This window comes from Lacerta agilis, chromosome 15 (genome assembly GCF_009819535.1).
Source record: "Lacerta agilis isolate rLacAgi1 chromosome 15, rLacAgi1.pri, whole genome shotgun sequence".
NCBI classification, from domain to species: Eukaryota; Metazoa; Chordata; class Lepidosauria; order Squamata; family Lacertidae; genus Lacerta; species Lacerta agilis.
In genome coordinates this window covers 21548481-21571135 of record NC_046326.1, presented here as the reverse complement: position 1 = coordinate 21571135, position 22655 = coordinate 21548481, and the positions used below count along the sequence as shown (strand labels likewise).

Genomic DNA, 22655 nt, shown 5'->3' with positions numbered 1-22655 from the left:
AATAATAATAATAATAATAATAATAATAATAATTTTATTATTTATACTCTGCCCATCTGGCTGGGTTTCTCCAGCCACTCTGGGTGGCTTACAGCATATATAAAATATGTAGCAAAACATTAAGCATTAAAAACTTCCTGATACGTTATTATGTGTCATTAAGTAAATTAACTGGAATTCTCAGGACTAACCCATGCAGTGAGAGATTTGTAAGATTCGAGGCAAGCCCAGAGTGGTGATTGTGCATAGCACTGCTCAAACTCGCTGTTTTCACGGTTCAGAGAGACTGTTGCTACTCTCTTATGGTAAGCAAGCTCAAAGTCCTGCTGGCTGCTGCTGCTGGAACATTCTAACAGCAATAGGTACAACTGAGCCTTGCGACTCCTGAATTTCCACCTTAGCAGCGCTGCTAGTGACCGAATAGTCCTTTGCCGTGCTAGTAGGCAGGCACATAACCTAAGTGAGGATGCAGCAGTGACAGAGCCTCGGTTTCAGCTCTCACTGGACATGCAGAGATCAGCCCTTCCCCTCCTAATTCTTTCAAAGTGAAAACGCTACATGGTTTAACGTTGCTTTAGCAGCAGCTGTTAATATTACTTTCCCCTACTCTTCACTCTGATCTAAGCAAATGCCCTGCATTTCATTCCGCCATCAAATATGCCATAAAGGTATCTGTGCCCCCCGAAAAATCAGGAGCGAAGGGGGAAAAGGCGAGAGCTGTGTCTGCCTGGACGGTCATGAACCTGCTCAGCAAGTTTCGCCATCTTCCCAGAGATGCTCTTTTGTTCTGGGCTGGCTCTTGGGTAGAGAGAGAGAGAGATCAGTGTTTCCTCGCTTCTCCCCTCCCATCGCCCTCACTTCAGGTATCTCTCCGATTGGTAATGAGGAGGCAGCGTCTCTTCTGCCGGGGCTGGGAAAGTGGCAAAAAGTCAACCCAAAGCACAAGGTAATTGAAATAACAAAGACAAAGAGCGGCTGAGAGGAGGTTAACATTTCAGAGTCTCCAGACGATGCCCGGGACTGAAAGCTCCTTTTGTCTCCTGTCCGGCTCAGGGGCTTAAACGTGATCGCTGCTGTGTCACTGCTCCTGTCAAGAGGATGATGGAGCCTGGCAACGGAAGAGGGAGGCCCCCCCGAGGGACTCATGTTAAATGTAGGAATGCTCTCTCAACAGCGAAGCCTCTGTCTGCCCGGAGGATGAGGTAACCGACGCAGTGCGCTATGATTTCCCCAGCATCTTGGACACAAACGGCCTTTATCAGGGTTGGAAGGCTCCAGCAGAGGCAGCTGCGCCTGCTCTTGCAAATCGGCAGATAGGATCGGCCCACATGGGAAACTATTACTTGGCAAAGATGGAGGAAGATATGCGTTTTCAGAAAAGGGGCCGCCACCTACGACTGTAGTGGGGAAAGTTAACGGGGAAGGAGCTTCCCAGAGAGCTTTTCAACACTTCTACCTGCACCAAGCAATTGGTAGCGGCTTCCACGGCTTAACACAGCATGGGCCCCCAAACTGCTTCTGCGGTTATATAGCAGGGTCTACTAAGGCAGAGGTACAAGGGACAGAGCTGTTCTGGACAAAAGCCTGCCTTATATGGAGCGCGGCGAAAGCGCACTTTTGGGAGTGCTTGGAAACAACATCTCAATCAGCAGAGGTGCTGTTCCTGTTGCCCCCAGGTCCAAAAACCACATAGGAAAAAAAACAAGCAGGCTAAGAAGAAAGCAAAATGAAGTGGAAGAATTGGAAACTTGGGGCTACAGAAGGATTTCCTTCAACTTGGCTCGAAACTACTGAGAGAGGTCATTTCTATGGCCGGCCTGTATCCCAAAATGAGATAGATGGCAATTTCCAGTACATTTTGCTTCCTGCATTTTCAGCTTGGCTCTCACATGCCTAGTACGTATGCTTTCATATGAACAGCACATCTGCATAGTGCTGGATCATCATTTCCTACAAGTCATGGCCCTTAAAAAAAAAGCATCCTCACACACAAGTTTCTAGCCATCTTGTTTGCAACCAAAATTCTGAAAACAATGAAGTATCTTTCATTTTCAAAATCAATAAAATAAAAAAAAAAATCAAAGCAGCAAACCTACAAACATTTTAAATATTACCAAATGATATAATTAAAACAACTATTTAAAAGGGCCTGTTGAAAGGAGAGCAGTGATGGGGCATTTCAGCACCTCAGCGCTGAAACAGAAAATATTATTACTATTACTATTACTATTTTATTTATTTATATGCTGATTTCCTCTGGAACCAGGACTCAAGCTGGCTAACAAAAATTCAAACAGACCCATGGATAAAGCACGTAAGCTAAGAACATGTTAAAAACAATAAAAAATAAATTAAGCTATAATAAAATTAAAACGATGTTAAAAACAAATATATAACATCTAGCAAAAACATCTCATAAAAACAGCACAGCACTATTACAAGCTCCTTTCTCTTGCAACCTCCAGCAGATGAGGAAAGGAAAGGAGACGCAGAGCAGGGCCCCAGCAGCTCTCCAGGATCAAGTATAGTAAGCCTGCAGCTCACACATTTAACTTGTGCGCATTAAGTTTTGCATGCTTGGCAAAGTAAAAGAAAGAAAGAAAGAAAGAAAGAAAGAAAGAAAGAAAGAAAGAAAGAAGGTGGGCATCCAGGAAAAATGACTTTAGCATCCCCACCCACCAATGAACCCAACGTGTACTGACTTTACGCGATTTTTGCTTTAGGGCCAATCCCTGAAGCATAGCCCCCATGTAAGTTGTGGGCTGACTGTGGATTCATATCACAGGAGGCAATTCTTCAGACACTGTTGCTGGCTCAGAAACCAGGTCATTTGGTGGTCTGGAATAAAAAGTCAGTGCCCTGCATTGCAATTTGTTCTTCTGCACTACGGCTGCTAGGCTTACCTCCTCAAGCCCCAAAGTTCTTGCAAATTCAATAATGTGACTAAAGCGCGTGATTTTTATTCCACTATATGTCACATGCAGGACTCAACCAATGAATTAAATGTCGTTGTTTTGGGTGTGTAGGTGCAGAGGACTGACACTGCTCATGTAAAGGTCACAGCCCTGGAAGAACTGGAGGGCTAAAGAGAGAGAGAGGCTTTTGTTTGTAATATGGGCTGGAGAGGGAGGCCCAGAATGAAATGGGGTGGGGTTGGGGGAAACGTACACAACCACAGGTTGAACATCGATCATGGGCCAAAGGTCTAGGATGTGGAACCTGAACCTTTGTCACTGGGGAGACCATCCCAGCCATGCGCAGCCTCGTCCATGGATATCCCTGAAATGGCACACTAGCTCTGTGGAGCGGAAAAACAGCTTTCAATGGGGGCACAAGTCTTTTAGAGACCCCACACAGATGAGGGCATTCGGACAAAAGGGCCATTGAGCACAGAAGGATGGGAGGGGTTGCAGCATTTTTAAAAGGCTATGAACCGGGGAGTGGGGCGGGGGAGGATCCGAGCTCCCCTTGCTTCCTACGTGAAACCTGTCTGGAAAAGGCAGAAAACTTTCTAGAACGGAAGCAAAAATTGACACACAAAACGACAACGATTCTAGAAAAGTGTTGAAAAAAATATTTCTTGACCCTTTGTTGGGTGGGTGAGGGAGGGCAAAACAAAAACCTCCTGGGGGGGGGGAATCATTTGCTTTGTGGGACGGTAGGGGAGGAGAATTTATCAAAAAATTTCAGGATGGAATTGCCACTTCTGAGTGGCCATTTCCTCCCTGCCCTTTTTAACGTTAAGAAAAGCCATGTGGGGGGATACCCTCTCCGTAGGTTCCCACAGGCCGCACTTCCTAGAATGCCTTGCAACATCACATCATTCCAAAGCATTCTGGGAAGCGGGGTTGGTGGGAAAGGTCACAACGCTCCCTTCCAGGTCTTCTTGTTTGCCCACACTTTCTGGAGAGATCCAGCAAATTAAGCAGCGAACAACTCCTGGGAATTTCAGAGGAATTCCTCCCCAGTCACACAAAGAAAGCAGGAGAAGAATGGGACATACTTTTTGAGAAATGAGGGGAGAGGGGTTTCACCCCAACCTTAAATGGAACACCCCCAGAGGGTCAGATCTGAGCTTTTCACAATGGCACCCCCCCTCCCCATTCCAGAGGAATGTACAATTGTTAACGCAGAAGCCAAGGAGAAACGGTTGCAATATATTTCAAGGGAAGTACAGGGAGCAGCTGTTTCAAGGCCATCAGGTATGTCCATGACGGGGCATGCGCATGTCACGCCGAACCTGAAAGTGACCCACAAATGTCACGAAAAGGGGAGGGACGGCGGGTTTGCAGGCTTTTAAAATGGTGTTTCAAATACACACGATTTCACTTGAATGTAACCCCCAAGTAAACTAGGAGGTGCCTGTATTGTTCTCCAAGCAAGTTATTCATAGAGGTCACACAGACAGACCCTACAGTCTTCCACTCAACAGGGCCTCAAAACATAGCAGGACATTTTGCCACAGAAACCTTTGCAAGTCAGAGATCTCCCTCAGCCCGTTTCCTCCATCCCTTCTGGCCTGCATTCCCACCCTCAACCAACTTCTATGGATCTCGAAAGACTTTACCCTTCCCTTTTACAAGACAGACTGCTCCAGGAAGTGCTGCCCTATGGGTGCAACTCTGCAGCTGGGCCTCCTGTTTTCTCCTCTTAACCCCATACCTTTTTCCAGCGGTCAGGTCAGCCTGCACACCTGACTCTGCCCCAGAGAGAGAGAGAGAGAGAGACAACAAGGAACTGCTCTTGTCCTTGGGAATGCAAAGTGCCAACAAGTGGCCAGGCATTCCAACTGATGGCTTGGAGCATGGCCAGGTTTTCGCTCCTTTGTGAAGGAAGGAGAAAAATGGCACACAGGCAATGCCATCTAAATACATTCGGTCTGGGCACAAACGTCTCTGGAGCTCAAGGGCACTTAAACACCAGATGGCAAGAGGATTAGCCACTGAGTGCTGGCACAGAACTGATGGACTGGAACCCATTCCCAGAGGATGCTGACTTCTCAGTAGGGGCTCAGCTTAGTGAGGTGGGAATTATCAATCGCCTACACAGAACTAACAGCCACATCCTGCCCACATAAAACTGTAGGTGCCAGGGACACTGACAGTATGGTATAAATGATAAAAACAGGTGAAAATATTCATACTTTAACCATACAATTTAGCATTTGTCTAGCATTTTAGATTCAGCAATCCTTACAACACCCTTGAAGGGAAGGTCAGTATTATTATATCTACACTGATGACAGGTAGGGTAGACAGGCTATATGGCTATCTAATGAGCAAAGGTGAAATCTCAGTTTACAGCTCACAGTTTCTAGGAACTATGGTACATACATGACTCAAGGACTTTAAACAAATTCATTTCCTATTCTAAAAATTCTGGGATCAGAAGTTCTCACCTGAAAGGGGCTTCCTCTTGTGGAAAGTCCAGGTAGTAACGAATAAAAAACCTCTCAGAGTCCTCTCGCTCTCCTTCCAAAATGACACTCCCATTCAGCTTATTGATAGATGGTAACCTGTCATGTTCAAAAGAAGTAAAAATGCTGTGAGAGACAGAATAACAAGAAACGTCTGACCTCTGTAATTGCCAACAAGGGCCTTGCCACCAAGTACTAAGTCATCTTTTGCAAAGGGATCAAATACTTATTTCACTCATTAAAATGCACATCAATCTCTGACTTTTGTCTTTTGGGTTTCTGGGGGTTTTCCTGTTGTTATTCTGTCTCTCACAGCTACAATAAACCTACCATTAAAATTATGGACTGGTCATTTCTTTGTCAGAGGGCAAACGGGCAAATTTAGCAGGGGATCAAATACTTTCCCCCCTCACTGTAAGTTCAGCAAGGCATTTGTTAAGTGTTGCCTCCTGATTGTGCAGAATTCAACCAGAAAGGCAGCCAAGGACAAGAAGGCAAGTTAGAGACACAAATGTTTTGGTCATGTCTGACAGTGGTCTACTCATAAGACTTCCACAAATGCAAAAAACAAAGGGGGGGGAGATGGGGAGTTCACTTGAGTTGCCGAATGTTAGGCAGGTATTTTATGATGCAGTGACTCTGTTCACACATAAAGCTAAGCCAAACTGTGGCTTAGTGTGAACGTGCAGGTGACCAAGCAGAAGATGGTGGCTGCTGTGTTCCTCTGTTGGTCCTCCTCTTTTCGTATTACCCAGGACTGAGTCATGGTATGTCTTAGTGCATCATTGGAACACAGGCTTGTGCTTCCCAAACACAACTCAAAGTGGCAATTCCGAGAGATAAGGCCATGAACGTCCTTTCCTACATGAACCTGATCGCTTCATGAGATCTTCAAAAAAGGTGCCCCTTGAAAGAGTTCCACACCTTTGGAAGTTAGGGAGGCAATCAACAGCAAGAAGGCCTTCACTGTTGCAGCACCCAAACCATGGAACCGTGGAATGAATTCCCTCCCGGGACGTACCTTCTCAGTGCCTAATTTGATGCAGTTAATTTTAAGTTCCAAGTGCAGAGTTTTAGCCATGAACATGTATGGCCAACATGGCAGATTCTATGCAAAGAAGTTCGTTTCAGCAGCACCTAGCCTATGTTGCTAGCTTGTAGCGAACGTGGGATAATTCTTTCATCAGACTTATTCCCAATAATCCAAACATTCTTAAAAATAGTACAGCTAGCCACAAGAGTTCACGAACCTTGTAGATCAACACTGTCCCCCAGAACTGAGGCTGAGTTCGGAACAGAGAACTGCATTTACGGAAAAAGACCTGCTGAGCGCTTGAAAATTAGCACTCAAGAAAGCTGCTTTTGACAAGTGAGGAGAACACTACAAGGCATGTTGATGGATGGGGACTCACCCTCAAAAGATTTTGATGAGTAAGGATTCTATTGCCCAATCCCCAACCAAGCCAGGATGACTTCCTTCCTCTGGAACTCAGCAGTGCACTTAGCCAAAACTGAGGTAACAGCTTCCACTCAGAAGGCTTACTGTTGGTCTGGGTTCCTTCAGTTTGGATGCAAGGATGGTATTTTGGCATGTTTAGAAGCAAGGTGGCAGCTCCTCACAATATGTAGAATAATTTAACACCCACAAGAGAATATTATTTTCTGCTTCTATCTTCCCCCCAGAAGTAAAGAGTCCAGAGCTCATATGACTCAACAGTTGTCTACTCCACATACAGGCCGTTTTCCACAGCTACTCCCACACTCTACCTGCTCAAAAATCTGAGCCATTCATGCTTGCTTTATTCATTCATTAATTTTGTATCTGGCCCTTCCTCCCAATGGAACCCAGGGAGGCATCAAAAGGTTTAAAAGCCACACTATTATGGCTGCATTAACCCAGAATCAACCAAGAACAACAACAAAAAGCATCTGCAGACCTGGCTATTACCAGCTTCCTGCGCTCCTCATTGGTGTATGGCTGAAGGAGAGGAATGCCCAGTAACCTCACTTCCTCGAGCTTGGGAAAAGAATTGAGTTTGTCGATGTCTCCCCAGCATTGCAGACCTGCTTTAAAGAAAGGCAGTGTTCAGGGAAGGAAGGCATAGGAAAAGAGCAAATCAAAGTAATTGGGTGTTCTTGTGTCTGTGCGTAAAATCGACTTGGGAAAACAAGGAGACATTGACATTCCACCAGTACATGTGCTATCAGAATTATAAATTACTCTCAAGCCTAGAGCTTGTTTGGAGGTTCTAGCAGGGGAGCGCAGCTATCGTATACCCTTGACCGAGGAACGGTACACTCCTTCTATCTGGGATGGTCGTCCTCTTCCACCGAGTGCGCAGCACATGGAGCGGTGAGGGAGGAAGGGGACACCCGCCTAGCCAGCCAGATCAGCCGAATCAACCCTGGCGATCAATGGGGTGACAGATGTTGCAGCCAGATCGCCCTCACATCCAGATTGTCCTCACATCTCAAGCCTAAGTCTATGGATGCAGTCAAATCAGGTAACACAATGGATTGGACCACTTCCATTTTTGGGTGGACGTGGCAGAACATTCTTTGAATGTTCATCCATGTAAATGTATCTCAGTCTGATGTGATGAAGACTGTTCTATCTTCGCAGGATTCTAGTATTTCATGACTGCCTCAGTTTGCCAAATGCATGGACCTAGCCTGTCACAGAGGCAAACCAAGACATGGTAGTGAATCAAGCAGAAAATCCCTTCGGTGTCCCCCACACCCTCTCATACACACACAAGCAGTAAAAATAGAAGCTAAACTAGGTACAGGGAACCCTTTGCCTTTCAGATGCTGCAGGACTACAACTCCCAACATCCCTTGGCCAATGGCCATGCTTGCTGGGGCTGATGGGAATTGTGGTTCAGTAACATCTGGAGTGCCCCACTACGGACCCATAGGAACCCTTGAGGAATGGAAAAAAATGAATTTGAATTCTAATGAGATGTGCCATCCTCATTTTTCTAAAAAGCTTGTATCTCCCAATACCCTCTCCCATCGCTCCTTGTCCATGATCATAAAAAACAATCAAGAGCCAGTCAACTAGCCTAATACATCAATGGTAAACAAGATAGTATTTCACAGTACAGTAACTTCATGCTTTAGGAAACTGCACAGGCAGATGCTGAAGAACACTGGTCCACTGAGAAATAAGTGATGAGGTGTAGTTTAGGAGTCAGCAATAAAACCAAAATAAAATTTAAATGTGGGCACAGACCAATGCTTCCTTCTCATTACCATATTAACAAGATCGTGTTGATGGAGGCAGCACACTCAATTGCAAGATTTGAAGTGTGTGTGGATGTTAGAAAGATTTACAGCAAGTCTTAAATCTGGATCCAGAAGGGCATGCCTCACTGGGGACCTCACCTGACTTGTGCAGACTGATGGATCTCAAGTTTGGAAACAGCCTTGCCAGAGAATCTTCTGAGTCTTCAATGGCTGTCAGGTAGTTGTTGGCCAGAACCAGCGTGTCCAGTGATGGAAACATTATCCCCAACTTTCGGATTTCAGTCCAGTCTTTGAGATTATTGTCAGTTATGTGGAGCAGCTTGAGAGAGTGGCAACAAACTGGAGAACAAGACACCGTTTTATAGTCGTTAAGGCACAGGAAGAGTTCCTCCAAGCTGCAAGAAGAAAAAATTAAATGTTATTATACGTCCAAGGCTTCTAGTGAAATAGAAATAAGTTATAGACATGCAGCAGAATCAAGTGCCAATGCCTTTTTCCTGAACTGTCACGTGTTAGGCTGAAGGTAGGAAAACTGGGAGAAAAACAAAACAAGTCTTGCAACGTAGAAAGCCTGCACATCAGGAATGTCAGCCTAATCTCCCCACACACTGCCCCAGACTCTCTCCCTTCAGTGTGTTGAAATGTCCTGCTACCAAGAAAAAAAAGCAGTAACGAATAAAAAACAACCCTGCCCCCACCACAATCAACAGGCTGGGGGCATGTATAGGGAAGAATGACGCCGAGTTGGAGCCCATCCAGAATGTTGCAACCAGACATCTAGATTTTTATGATTTTTTTTTTTGCAGATCTTTAACCAGGAGTTGTCAGCCAGCCATCCGGCCACCCCTTCAAAGGCCAGTATCTCCATTATCAAGTTTTTTGGCCTTGATAATTGAATAGCATCTCAGAAGAAATAATATATTTACACTGGACCACCATCATTTGGAAATCAAGATTGGGGGGCAGGGCTTTGCATCAGTGCCCTTGGCAGTTCAGAGTTAGTGCGATATTGGAAATAACATTATCTTTATGTGACACAAATCCTTCAAAATACAGCAAAATGAGTTTGTGGACTGTTCAGGTGGCATGGCTGGAGCACTTCAGACTATAGGTGGAGCACAAGTACTTCTGAATGCTCACCAACACGTAAAAACAAAATCCCTGAAAGCAGAAAGGTAGCACAACAGAGAGAAAAGTTCTAGTCCAGCACTTTGCCTATGCCGAAGTGCTACTTGCAGGGAATTTGGTGCATTCATATACAAAGACTCCTACCGGTACCTGCACTTCAAAGTGGTTCAACTCATTCTACCACCTTATTACGTGGCACTGTGTAGAACAGCCCTACGTAGGGAGCAGAGAAGAAGACTTTCTTCTATATTAGGAAGTCCTGGTTCAAATCTTCGCCTCTGCATGAGCTTGCAAATTAGCCATCTCTTTTGTCTAAGGTTAACACAGCTCAGCATCCGCATGCTGGCCTACCTTACAGAGTTACTGTAGGGATTAATGCAGCTGAAGCTCTCTGAACATTCTAAAATACGGTATACATGCAAACTATTAATAATAATAATAATAATAATAATAATAATAATAATAATAATAATAATAATAATTTGTACCCCGCCCATCTAGCTGGATTTCCCGAGCCACTCTGGTTGGCTTCCAACAAAAATCAAATACATTAAAATATCACACATTAAAAGCTTCCCTAAACAGGCTGCTAACAATGACAGGCTTCGAAACAGCCACTCGCCCGACTGATAGCAACAGGTTGCAATCAACTCAAGCCAGAATGACTAACATGGGGGCAAGAAGACTAGTACAACTTTTTGAGCTACTAGGTTAGTTATGATCATTAACTTCAATGGGTCTACTCTGAGTAGGACTAGCAACCCTATAGCTACTTTCCTAAATTAATTTCACAGCTGCAACAAGCTTTGAAGTGGGGGCTTCTGATCCCATGCACAAACTTTTGTTTGATACGCCAATCTGTCTGTAAAGGGCACTTGCCCCCTTTTCTGCCCTTGCTGCTCCAGGCTTACTCTGGCAATTCTTGCAGTATTGTATGGACCGTTTCCCAGGATGCTTTGCTGTTGTTGAGCACAAGTTTCCGAATGCCGGCAAAAGACCCAGCACACGTCCTCTCTAAGACCGACAGATTCAGAGGGTTGGAGCTCAGGTTCAGAAACTCCAGGTGGGGGACGTTTGACACAATTTTACTGACCTGAGAGGAGAAAGAAGAAGAAAAAAGGAGAAAGAAAAGCATATCAGGCAGTAATCAAATCTCAAATATTCTGTCCACGGGGGCTGGGATAAGGACGGGTCAGGATGGGACCCAAACTCCCAGAACGGCTCACTGACTCAAAGAATGATACGAATTCTAACAGCATTCAAGATAGTTATCTGTAATTCATACCGCTGCTATTCGCTGATCTAGATTGATTGGCTAATTGCTTGTTCACCTCAATGCTTCATTTAATTACACTCATTTTTTTTTATAAAAAAAAACTGTGATAAGGGGAAAAACCAGATCGCTGGCAGGCTTCATAAAATCTACTTGAATGGCAGCTAAAAGGGGAATAAAAGGCCTCTCAAGAGCCAACATTGGTCAAAAGGGCTATTTTACCGGGTTATTTATTATTTCTGCCATCTTGCATGCACTGAATTCCATTTCTAGGAAAGAACTTTTATTCCAGAGATTCTGAGTTTTCATTCTGCCCCACTCCACATAGCAAATTCCTAGTTCTCTTATGGCTTCAGTTGGAAAAAAAATAAGCAGTTCTGTGAGCCACTTCCGCTATGTCTGTCTTTGCCTTCCCATACTTCCTGAACCGTGGGAGAGGGTACCTTGGTGTACGGCTTGTGGCTTCCCAGAGATACCTGGCTGACCATTGTGGGAAGTAATGTGGGATGCTGGGCTTGTACCAGGGCTGCTCTTATGTACTTACAGACAAGCAGAATTTTCAGACCTGACAAACTAAGGTTTGCACAAACCATAGTTTGCTTACAAACCAAGCCCCCACATCACAATTTGATTCCTCCCCCCCTAAAAACGTAATTTGTCAGGTCCAGACAAAATGGTAAACTGCACTTTGCCACCATCTCCTCTCTTGTGTCTGAGGGAAGGGGGAAGATGGAGCACATGAGCCCGGGATCTCAGGCCATTATGTGCTGATGTTTGAATGCAATCTTTGTTGCTTTCACTGCAACAAACTAACATGGCCATTCCGCTGGACGGTCATAACGACAAGACTGGCACACTATTGACTGGAGCACATGCAGAACTCCACGTAGGTCCAAGTAGGCATGATTCAAATTTCTCAAGGGTTGGGGGTGGGGTGGGGAAAGACAGCGACAATTAAGGGCTTTCAGAAGGTTGGATAGGAGGGTGCAGCAATGTTAGCTTCCAACCCCTCTTGCCCACTGGTCCAAGTATACTGCTAGTAAGGGATTATGAAGTTGATTGACCTCTTTGAAACCATCTTTCCATATGCAGGTAACAGCCAGGTATGTTTCACAAGCCAGATGGAACCCCATAGAAATTGAACAGCTACCAAGTTAGAGGGCAACTATCTCCCATATGGTAGGTGAAACTGTGGCAGCTTAGCAGGAGCCACACAGGTCAGCAGACTGGTGTTGGGTGCCCTAAAGATACTCATGAGCTGAGAGATGGAAGATAGAGTAGGCCTTACAGATTCAGGAAGAGGAAGCTCATGCTCCAGGGAAGTTGGGAGAAGGAATGGAAGCCGGGAGAAGTTCAAAAGCCTCCCAGATAACAAGCTATTGGGTCCATCACAATAAAGCTGAGCTGGCATTTCCAAATGTGAGTTAGAATCCACCTTGAACAGCCAAATCTGCCTGCAGCAAAAGCAGCTGTCCGTGTAACTGTTCAAACAATCTCCTCTACCTCATGCCAGTCTTCTAGTTTATTGTCAGACAGATCCAGTTCGGACACATGAGCACAGAAGGCAGCGATCTCATTCTCATCCCCTGCACAGGTTATTCCACAGCTGTTCAACACCAGCACACTTGGGAGGTTGAGACGATCTGGAAAGGCAGGAATGACAGCACATTAATTTGTGGGGTGGTCTCATTTCAGCAGATGAAAAGAATCGCCTGTACAAGCTGGGGGAAGCCGAGTCAGATCACACGATAACTGGTGGGGAAAAAATTGCTCAATGAAGCAATGGGCAATGCATCACATTCATAAGCAATTTTGCCTCGTCAGGCTGGTTTATGTTTTAATGATATATTGTCCTGTTTTTCAGACCGTAACCACTTAACGATATTTTTGAAATACTAAGCAGTATATAAATGCTTTTAAATAAATAAATAACTTTTGATTTTGGTGCAAAATCATGTCATGTGTACTTCTGAAGACTGAGTGCAACAGACCCAAACCTGAGACAACATGATCACATACCCAAGCTCAGGGTCCAGCTTTTGCAACATGACGAGTTCATAATGAGTCCAATATGCGCAAAAAATTGTTTTATGCAACCAGGTGGTTATTTTGAACAGGATCCCAAACCCCATTTCAGATGTCAGAAACAGTGAATTATGACAATCGCTGAAGAGGGGAAATCAGCAAGAACATTCAAAAAGACTGTTTGCTGAATACGCTCGATGGCAACATCAAAGATGGAATCATGTAGTAAGCTCTTACCTCTCTGTATGTTAAAGTGCTTCTATGTGAACAACAACATAATGAGTAAGAATGAACAGGACAAATGTAGGATCAGCTGTGCATTTTGGGAGCTGCTGAGCAGAGGGGAGGGGGCAGTTTGAGAGCTGCACATCAAATAAGAGACAGGCAATCTGCTGCAACATATACAATATTATTTCAGCATGTTAGAAGATGGAATAGCTGCATGGATAAGGTGACATTTTTATCATTTCTAGGCCCACAAATGAAGACTTTAGAGGACTAGCCTGGAAGTTTTTGTTAAGGTGACTCCATTGTGGCTCATTTTGAGTGACATATGGTGCATTCTGTTCTTGACTGACTCAACTTAATTCTGCTCTTTTCTGTCAAACTCAGTTACCATCATTTCCACCCAAATAATTTCCTCGTTCTTCTCCCTTTGGGGATGGTTGCGGTACAAATCAACCTGACAGCACTTTAAAATTACGCTGCATGGTATGTTGTGTGTGTGTGTGTGTGTGGTGGGGAGGGGAGTTTGCCTTATGGAAAGAAAACTAGATCTAGGTTTAGCCACTCCCCCCATTCATATAATTGGAGGAAAGATTGAATAAGGAACCACATCTCAAACAACTTTTCAACTATGTCCCTTGGAATGTCAGACAAGAGAAACACACTCCTAGATAAGGTCAAGATGCAGTCAGAAATTGTACCTTTCATAGGTGAGCCCTGAGGTGTAGCTGGGACATGAACGCCCATTCCAGGACCACGACGGTATGGGAAGTTTTCAGGGCTGTATTTCTCACAGAGAACTTGCATGAAACTTCTCCCGCTGGGCAGATCCATGGTCCCTTCCTGAAACTCTAGAGTTCGGGAGTGGGAGACACACAAACAAAACCAATTACACTTTGCAGCAGCGAATATCAGGATCCTACTTAAGTGAGACCATTTGGAAAAACACAAGTAAGCAGCCATTCTGTCTGTTTGGGACTGGATGTCAGGAATTCCCCCAGCTGCGCACTGTAAGAAATAAAGGAAATGTGAGATATAAATGACAAGCGGCCATGGGTGCACAAACACACGTGTGCTGGCAAGTGTCTCCCTCACCTCTGGGAAGCACTTGGGAGACGTTCCAAGCAGTTCAAGAATGCAGCAGACAGAAACACTCAAACCCTCCTTCAAAGTTTGGAGCTGGCTGAGAGATGTCCTCTTAAGATTATGCTGCACTCCAGAGGTGTCCTGAAACTCTGTACGATGCTAGATATAAGGCTCTGTTTGCCACCGCACTGGAGGAAAGGAAGGATCCTGGCAACCACAGGTTCTGGCTAATCAAAGATCTGTTGGCCCCTGCCTGTGAGCCAAACAAACCCATTCAACAAAGGTTATCAACTCACTCACTGCTCTGCGTTCCCATCAGCCTTGCTCAGGGATGAAACCTAGGAAGCTCCTTTTTAGGCTACTTGCCCACCTAGGCAGAGAATGTTTACATAATGTGTTACTTGATCCTTTGAACAGGTTGTTCCCTTTGGGGTTGTGTGCATATTTTAAAATTTGACAATTATGAACCACAGTAGTCAAAAAGACACATAAATGAGAACACCTTAGGACTAACCAAGAGGAATACATTTACAGTCCACTATAAGCCTATTTCAAGGGGTTACTTACCAGTCTCAGCATCAGCTCTCCCTAAATTAACAGATGTGAATCTCAGCAGATGGCATTCAGGAGAACCCACTCCATGTTTTCAGAGGAGAAACATCACATATCCATGAATTTCACTGAATAAGGGGGGTGGGGTGGGGCGAAAGGTGGGTAAGAAAAGGAAGACTGTAAGCAACATTATTTGCTTCGAGAAAAACCGAACAATTTGATTCTCTCTTCTAAAAGCACAGTGTTCTCTGCCTGCCAGCACAAGGGCCCTTAAGCAAGAGGAATCCAATGCAAGAGTTACAGATTGCACAACATTCCTCTGGCACAAAACCTTTCACCAGTGATGACAAATACACTGCTAAGTGACTTTAAAATAGCACTGCATTGGATACAACCCATAATAGCAGCCTTTCTGGATCAAACTAAGCTTTATTCGACCTAGGTTTCTGTTTTCAAAAGAAGCCAGCCATACACTTCTTGGAAGCAGTGTTAGAAACTTAAGATATATAATCTAGGCCTGACGGCTCAAAAGTCATATTTTGCAATAGGACTTTTCGGTTCCAGAAATTCATTCTGATTGTGCAGATAAAATATAACAGGTAGAATTCTACAGGATGCGCTGCTAGTGTGTGTGAAAACAGTCAAGATCTAAGGATCCCCAGGCATGCATCTCCAGATGGTGGAGATGTCAGGTGCCATCCTGGTGCCCAGGCATCTTCACTTGGTTGCAAGTGGCCATAGTTAGGTGCAAAATGCACCTGGTGAATTTTGAACACTGATTGGAAGAAGCAATGGGCACTAGCTTAAGTGAAATTCATGGAAGATGAGAGTGTTACAGTATTGTGCTGCAGGGGCCATCACCAAGAAAACTGCCTTCAAGCCATGCCTGTTCGACTTCCTGGATGCATCTGGTTAGCCAACGTGGAAAACAGGATGCTGGACTACATGAGCTTTTGGCCTGACCCAGCAGGACCCTTAAGCAGAGAACACTACTATGCAAGCACTGTCAAGTGTTGGGTTAGCCTGTTTTCCTATTAAAGGTCATATCCCAATTGCACCTTTTCTGGTATAAAAAAATATTAGCAGCTGCCTACCACACACAACATCAAACAAAATGTCCTTGAAACTCAAATGTTTCTCCTCTAAGAAGCTAGTATTCTACATACACACAGGGATTTACTGCAGCCTGTTTTAGTGAAAAGAGCACAGAAATAAAAATCAAGAAACTTTACGGAGGAATTATTAAAAGTGAAAGGGTTCTATAGGTCGAACACCAACTGCCGCTTCTGAAATTTAGAAAGGTATATTGTACTGATCATCAGGCTTACTGGAGTAATTTTATCAGAAAAACCTCAAGTGACAATAAATCCATACATGGGAGCTGAGGAACCTTTTATCTGAGTGTACTTTTCCCCCTGAAAAGAAGCAAACTTAAAGCCACTTGCACTCTGAGAAGCAGAAATTATTGAAGAGGCAGGCCTCAGCTTTAAAGATGGAGAATGCAAATGAAAAAGTCCATCAGAAGCAAATTATCTCTTCAGTTTTTACAAAGAACACCATAACACTACTGAGGAGATTTTCCTGGTATTGGAAACCCATGTTCCTCTTTCCCAAGAGTCAGGATTCAACTGAAAAAACAAATGTCCTCAATCAGAAGCTCTAAACTACAAGAAAAAGACATGCCCTTGACTTAATGAAGCTGAGCTATTACTCCCAATAAAACACCAATAAGTGGATTCTTTGGGAAATCTTCAATTATGACTTATCTATACATACTAGAAATATACCAAAAGGTTTATCATCTTGCTAAAGTATAGACCAAGCGCAGAAGTACCTTATTGCATTATTTAGCTGCAATACACCTTCCAAGGTATGTATGGTGTATTAGGGGAGGGGTAGTACCTCTGGTGGGGGACAAATTGTGCTTCTTCTGGGGTTGTTTGTCCACCTTTGGTCCCCACCCTGCACTCAGCTCTCACCTGTGGCTCCTAGAAGCTGTCAGCATGTTTCAGCAGCCACACCCTGGGAAATGGCTTTGACTGGCTTGCTAAACCAGGTGAGGATAGCCAATGGGTCTCAAACCCTTGGTGAGTTAGGAACTTTCCCTGCATGCAAAGACAGGCTCCGGTGGATTGAGCAGACAAGACCAATAATCTCTTGACCAAAGATAAAGAAGGCAGTTTTTGCACATGCTGTAGTGGGAACTGAGGGGCAGATAGGGCTTATCAACCTTAGAAGGTAGACTGAAAACTCTGGTCCTAAACCTCCTTTGCTTTGCAGGACATCTTCAGAAGAAAAAGGAGTAAACCCTACACAAATCCAGAGCAGAGTCCCTATGCCAGTTGGATGGTGTGTTGTATGCCGCCTTCCGACAACTCCTGCAGCCAAGCTGGTGCCAAATGCTTTGCTCAGCTTTCCTTGGAATTTTTTTTTTTGTAAAGCTTAGTAACTGAAATGGAGGCTGGTATTGACTATTTAACAGAGGAAGCTGCTAGCTGTGCAAAAAAAAAAAAGTTATTTTCAGCCTTGCTACTTATGATTCCTTTTCATTGCAAGTTTCCATACAACAAGTCAGTCACATGTTAGCATAGGTAATGCTGGGCTAGGTAGACATAAGGTGCCATTCAACCGTCTTAGGGATTCCACTCTGGATTTGTGTAGGGTTTATGCCTTAAGTCTTTTTGTCTCCTGAATACATCATGCAAGGCAGCAGATGTTTAGGATCAGAGTCTTCCTTCTCTTACATGGGCTACTTTCCCAGGTTGACGAACCCCATCTGCTCCTCACTTCCCTCTACAGCACATGCAGAAACCGCCTTCCTGATCAATGGACCCACTCTTGGTCTCATCCACTCAAACCGCCAGAACCTGTCTTTGCATGAAGGGGGAGGTCCCTAACTCACCAAGGGTTTGACACCCATCGGCTAACCCTCCTCTGGTTTAGCCGGCCAGTCGAAGCAGTCCCTGGAGTGTGACTACTGTCACATGCTGACAGCTTCTAGGAGCCACAGGTGAGAGCTGAGTGCAGGATAGAGACCAAAGGTAGACAAACTAACTCAGGAGGAACGCAATGTGTCCTCCACTGGTGGTATGGCCCCTACCCTAACACCCAGATACTAGGAAAAAGCAGTAAAGAGCCCAGGGTTTGAAACAGAATGCTTGACTAGGAAGGTGGACCGTGGACTGATGCAGCTGGGGAAAAAAATTATGTTCCCTTTTCTTGAAGAGAAAGCTGCAGACTTCCTGATAGCACTTCTCATATTTGGAAGTACGGTAATGTACCAATAATCTCCTGTTTTAAATTACTGTTTCAGTAAATTCCATTACAGCTGAAGCATACTCCTAAAGGCTGCATATTAACTAAACATGCACCATTTGTTTGCTCTGTGATGGAATGGATAATGACAGCCATATGACTACTAAAAATGCAGAAAAACATATATTTAAATGATTAATACCTAAAGCATCACTTTTTTTTCATTTGCTAGTTATGCATTAAGGTTTAAGAATACTAAAAAACAAAACAAAAAAACAACTTCACACCTATAACAGCTTTTTTCAGATTAGCCAAGGACATGAAAGATGTGTCCTTGAACGAGTCACCATTTTAAAATCTAAAGTCCATGCTGTGTAAAAAGCAGGACTATTAGCCTGTTATCTGAAATGGATTTCGTGAGTCAATAGATCAACAAGTAATCTCATAACCAGCCCTCTCCAACCCTCAAAATTGACGAAACTAATGAATATCAGAGGGTTTTTGCCTTTAAAAAACCCCCTAACATAATCAAGCTATAGTTACAGGTGGGTAGCCGTGTTGGTCTGCCATAGTCAAAACAAAATCGAAAATTCTTTCTAGTAGCACCTTAGAGACCAACTGAGTTTGTTCCTGGTATGAGCTTTCGTGTGCATGCACACTTCTTCATAATCAAGCTATGTCAGTGCCAGAAGCGTCAAGTTTAAGTCTTCCCCCAATTAATCAGAGAATCAAAGAACTGTAGAACTGGAAGGGCCCTGAGTGTCATCAACCCCTTGCCATGCAGGAGTCTCAACTAAAGCATCCATTACAGATGGCCATTCAACCTCTGCTTACCACAACCATCTACTGGGCACAATGGTGTGTGCAAATGGGAGAGAGGAATTGCCTTATATCTCAAAAGGCAAAGGTGTTCTTTTTGGCTACACGTATTGTAAAATCAAAGTTGTGACTATCTCAATCTAAACATCAGCAAGAACTTTCTGACAGTAAGAGCTGCTTGACAGTGAAACAGACTATCTTGGAAGGTGGTGGACTCTCTGTCCTAGGAGGTTTTTAAGAAATGGTTGGATGGCCATCGGTTATGCATGCTCTAGTTGAAATTCCTGTATTGCAGGGGTTTGGACCAGATGGCGCTCTGGGTCCCTTCCAACTCTACAATTCAAACAGAAGCAACTTTTGCCAGTGGAAGTTTGCCCCACCAGCCTCAGCACTGTGCCATTATCAGCTCGCTCTGATCCACAGTTTTTTCTGTCACTGTGGTCTTCAGCTGCCCCAATGCTATAGCCCATTCACGTCCAACAGGTAGATCGTGATCTACCGGTAGATCACTGGACATCTGTGGTAGATCACTGGCTCCCCCCAAAGAAGCCCAAAAAGTTTAGCTCCCCTAAAAAAGCTCAAAAATTTTGTCCTGCACCCCCCCCAAAAAATGGGGCTTTCCTCCTCCCTAAAAAAGCTCAGCAACTTTGACCTGAAACCCAAAAAAGGGGGTAGATCACTGCCAGTCTTTAACTCTGTGAGTAGATCGCAGTCTCTTGGAAGTTGGCCACCCCTGCTATAGCCTTACAACTTGTGCAAACCCACATCGCTTTCTTGTTGTTTTACTGCAGAAGGTTTGTCCCTAATGACATCTAGTCACCCTAGCCACCCAACCGTTCCTGCTCTTTAAAATCCTAGGTGCACTGCTGGATCTGGCCAAATGTCCGCCTAGTTCAATATCCTGTTTCTGAAAGCAACCACAGTCAGGTGCCATTTTACTTAAATACTGTATGTTGTTCCAGCATCTTGTTCCAACCAGCCTGATCCTTCCAGGAAGGCAGCACCCCCACCCTCACGCTTCTCGTTTGACTCCTACATCTAAGTACTTCAGAGGAAGATTACCTCTAACTATTTCTAATTATTTCTATCAGGCAACACGCAACCCCCCCCCCCCCCGCTATTTAACAACAGTTAGCACGCCAAATACCCCGGGGGAGGAGGGATTCTAAAGCAAGGGGCAAAGGTGACCGGCCGCCCCACCCCACAATGTATAGAGGTAGACTGCCTCTGAACATGGAGGCTCCTCGCACCTCAGCACCTCTTCCCATTTGGGTTTTAAACCCCTGCCTCTCCGTGTCGGGCCTTCCTGCCTGCCCTGACGGGAAGCTGGTAAGAGTGGGGGTGACATTCTCCAACACCCCCCACCCCACTCCTGACTGAAACCATTGCACCGTCCCCCCTCCCCCTCTTCCTCACCGGGACCCCAACCGCTTTTAGGCTACCCGTCCAGCCGCCTCGTCCTGTATTGACCCGGAAACAGCTTTGCTCAGGTTGGAAGAAGCAAAAAAAAATTATATCCAAACATCACGTGACTTCCCCAGCTTTGGGGGTGGGAAGAGAGCAGGTCACGTGAAGCGCCTCCATGGCGAGGCGGAAGAGGCGAGCGGTTACCATGGAGACGGGAGCGGCGGAGGAGGAGGAGCCTTGGTTCTGGCCTGCAGCTGCACGTTTCCCGGCAGGCATCGCGCGCGCAGAGCGGTGTCCTCCTCGCGGCTGAGTCCCGCGCTGCTTGCCGCCTCTCCGCCGCGACCTTTAACCGCCACCAACCCTCCGTTGGCGCCGAGGGAGCGTCGTTGGGCGGCTGCGTAGTCCGAGGGCTCCTCTCCTCTGAGGCGGGGAGGCCGGCAGCGGCGGCATGACGCTCCTCAGCCACATAATTAGGCTTTGTGAGGCTGCTGCCTCGGCCTCAGCCTCAGGCGCGCTGGGGTCGGAGCCTCTCCCAGCTGCGCACGCGCACAGGTGTTCAAAAGGAGCTGAGCCGTTGAAAGGATGTGGGCCAGGAACGGAGCCAGTGGCCGCGTCCACACCCTGCATCTAAATCACTTCAAGATGCCTCTGCTCTATATAATCCGCGCACGGTAGAACCATAGCATTGTAGAGTTGGAAGGGACCACAGGGGTCATCTAGCTGAACCCCCTGCAACCCATTGTTTTAGGAATTCTAAGGTCTCATTTAAACACACACACACACACATGAATCATGTTCATAAATTTACAAGGCAAACACCTACTTAAGTATATAAACTACGTGTCTGAAATAGTACAGGAGAGCAATCCTGAAACCATTTTGATTCTCCTTATTCCGAATAGGATTCCTCGCAAGAAAAGGGAAAAGTTGACAGCTATGGTCTGTGTATGAATAGGGTGAGCCTGTGACCTGAATTCAGGAACTGAGTGTTTACCATCACAAAATAGTGGCAAGGATGATCCTGTTGGTTGTAAGTTGCCCACAACTCACTTCCATAAAGCAGCATGTTCAGCATGCAAGCCTGCTAGACCTTCATCTTGGTATTGGATGCTAGCATCACGTTTTCTCTCTTTTGGAGAGGCTGTTGTTTCTATTACTACTATTATTACCATTGATTTATTGATTTATTTATTGCAAAACCAACACAAATATAAAATACTAAAATCATTCAAAGAAAAACTCCTTTATTTGTAGTTACTTATTTTAATGATGTATTCCTCCTCCTGCCTCTCATCATAAATCTTTGTTCCAAGGCAGCTCACAACAACAACACAAACAAAAGTATCATCAACAACAAAACATACTCAAAAGTCCTATTGAGGACTGTGACCTAAAATGCTCTAGTCAGGATGTAACATATAAAAGCACCCCAATTATATATAAAAGGCCTTGTGATTGTGATTCGTGTGTAGTCTTGAATAACCACCCAGTGGTTATTCTTGCTGTGAGATCAAGATGATGATTTAGTAGCTTTTAAACTGGTACACAATTATACGTCCTATGTAATTAATGCATTGTTCAACTGCTTTACTAACAACATTCCAGAAAACACATAATTTCCTCTCTCACCATGGGGCCCTGTCTACAGAACACTCTTAGCAGACACATTTGCCCTTGTGCCTATTTTATAATGCTGCCTTGTCTTCAGCCTAAGTTTTTCTTGATGTTCAACCATTTGATCTAGTCCTGCTTACTGGAGGAAGAAGAGCTGCTGTGCCTCTCCTCATTCTTCTCCCAGTTAAACATATGATCCTTCAGTCTTTCCTTGTAAGACTTGTTTTCCATATCCCCGACCAACTTCGTTACCCTCGACTGAATCTGTCCTACTTTGTCTAAATCTTTTTTTAAGTGTGGCAGCCAGAACTTGACATGGTTGGTTGTATTCAGTATTAGCCATGCTCAGAGTTAAAACTATCTGAGGCCCATTTATTTCAAGGGGTCTACTCTGAATAAAACTAAATTGGATACAAACTAGTACCCCATAATATGCAAAAATTAGTATAAAGTGGAATCATTTCTTATTGTGACTTGTAAACTGTTGTTCTATTCATCCAGCTTTAAATTGCAGTAGCCTTTTTTTCCAGGTGTGTTGCACTCCGGTACAGGACAACTTGTGATAGACTACAATCCCTAGATCCTTCTCACCTATACTGCTGCCAA

At 44.7% G+C, this 22655-nt stretch overlaps 1 protein-coding gene across 1 annotated transcript in view; it reads right to left on the bottom strand.

Annotated features, from left to right (window-relative positions):
- Window positions 1–20627, bottom strand: part of TECTA (tectorin alpha) — a 113319-nt gene extending 92692 nt beyond the window's left edge. Inside the window, 8 exon segments of the mRNA XM_033172655.1 lie at window positions 5399–5515; window positions 7354–7480; window positions 8804–9060; window positions 10705–10886; window positions 12570–12709; window positions 14018–14167; window positions 14970–15082; window positions 20445–20627. Coding sequence (XP_033028546.1) covers window positions 5399–5515; window positions 7354–7480; window positions 8804–9060; window positions 10705–10886; window positions 12570–12709; window positions 14018–14150 — 956 coding nt within the window. The 5' untranslated portion in view covers window positions 14151–14167; window positions 14970–15082; window positions 20445–20627.
- Window positions 20628–22655: the final 2028 nt, after the last annotated feature.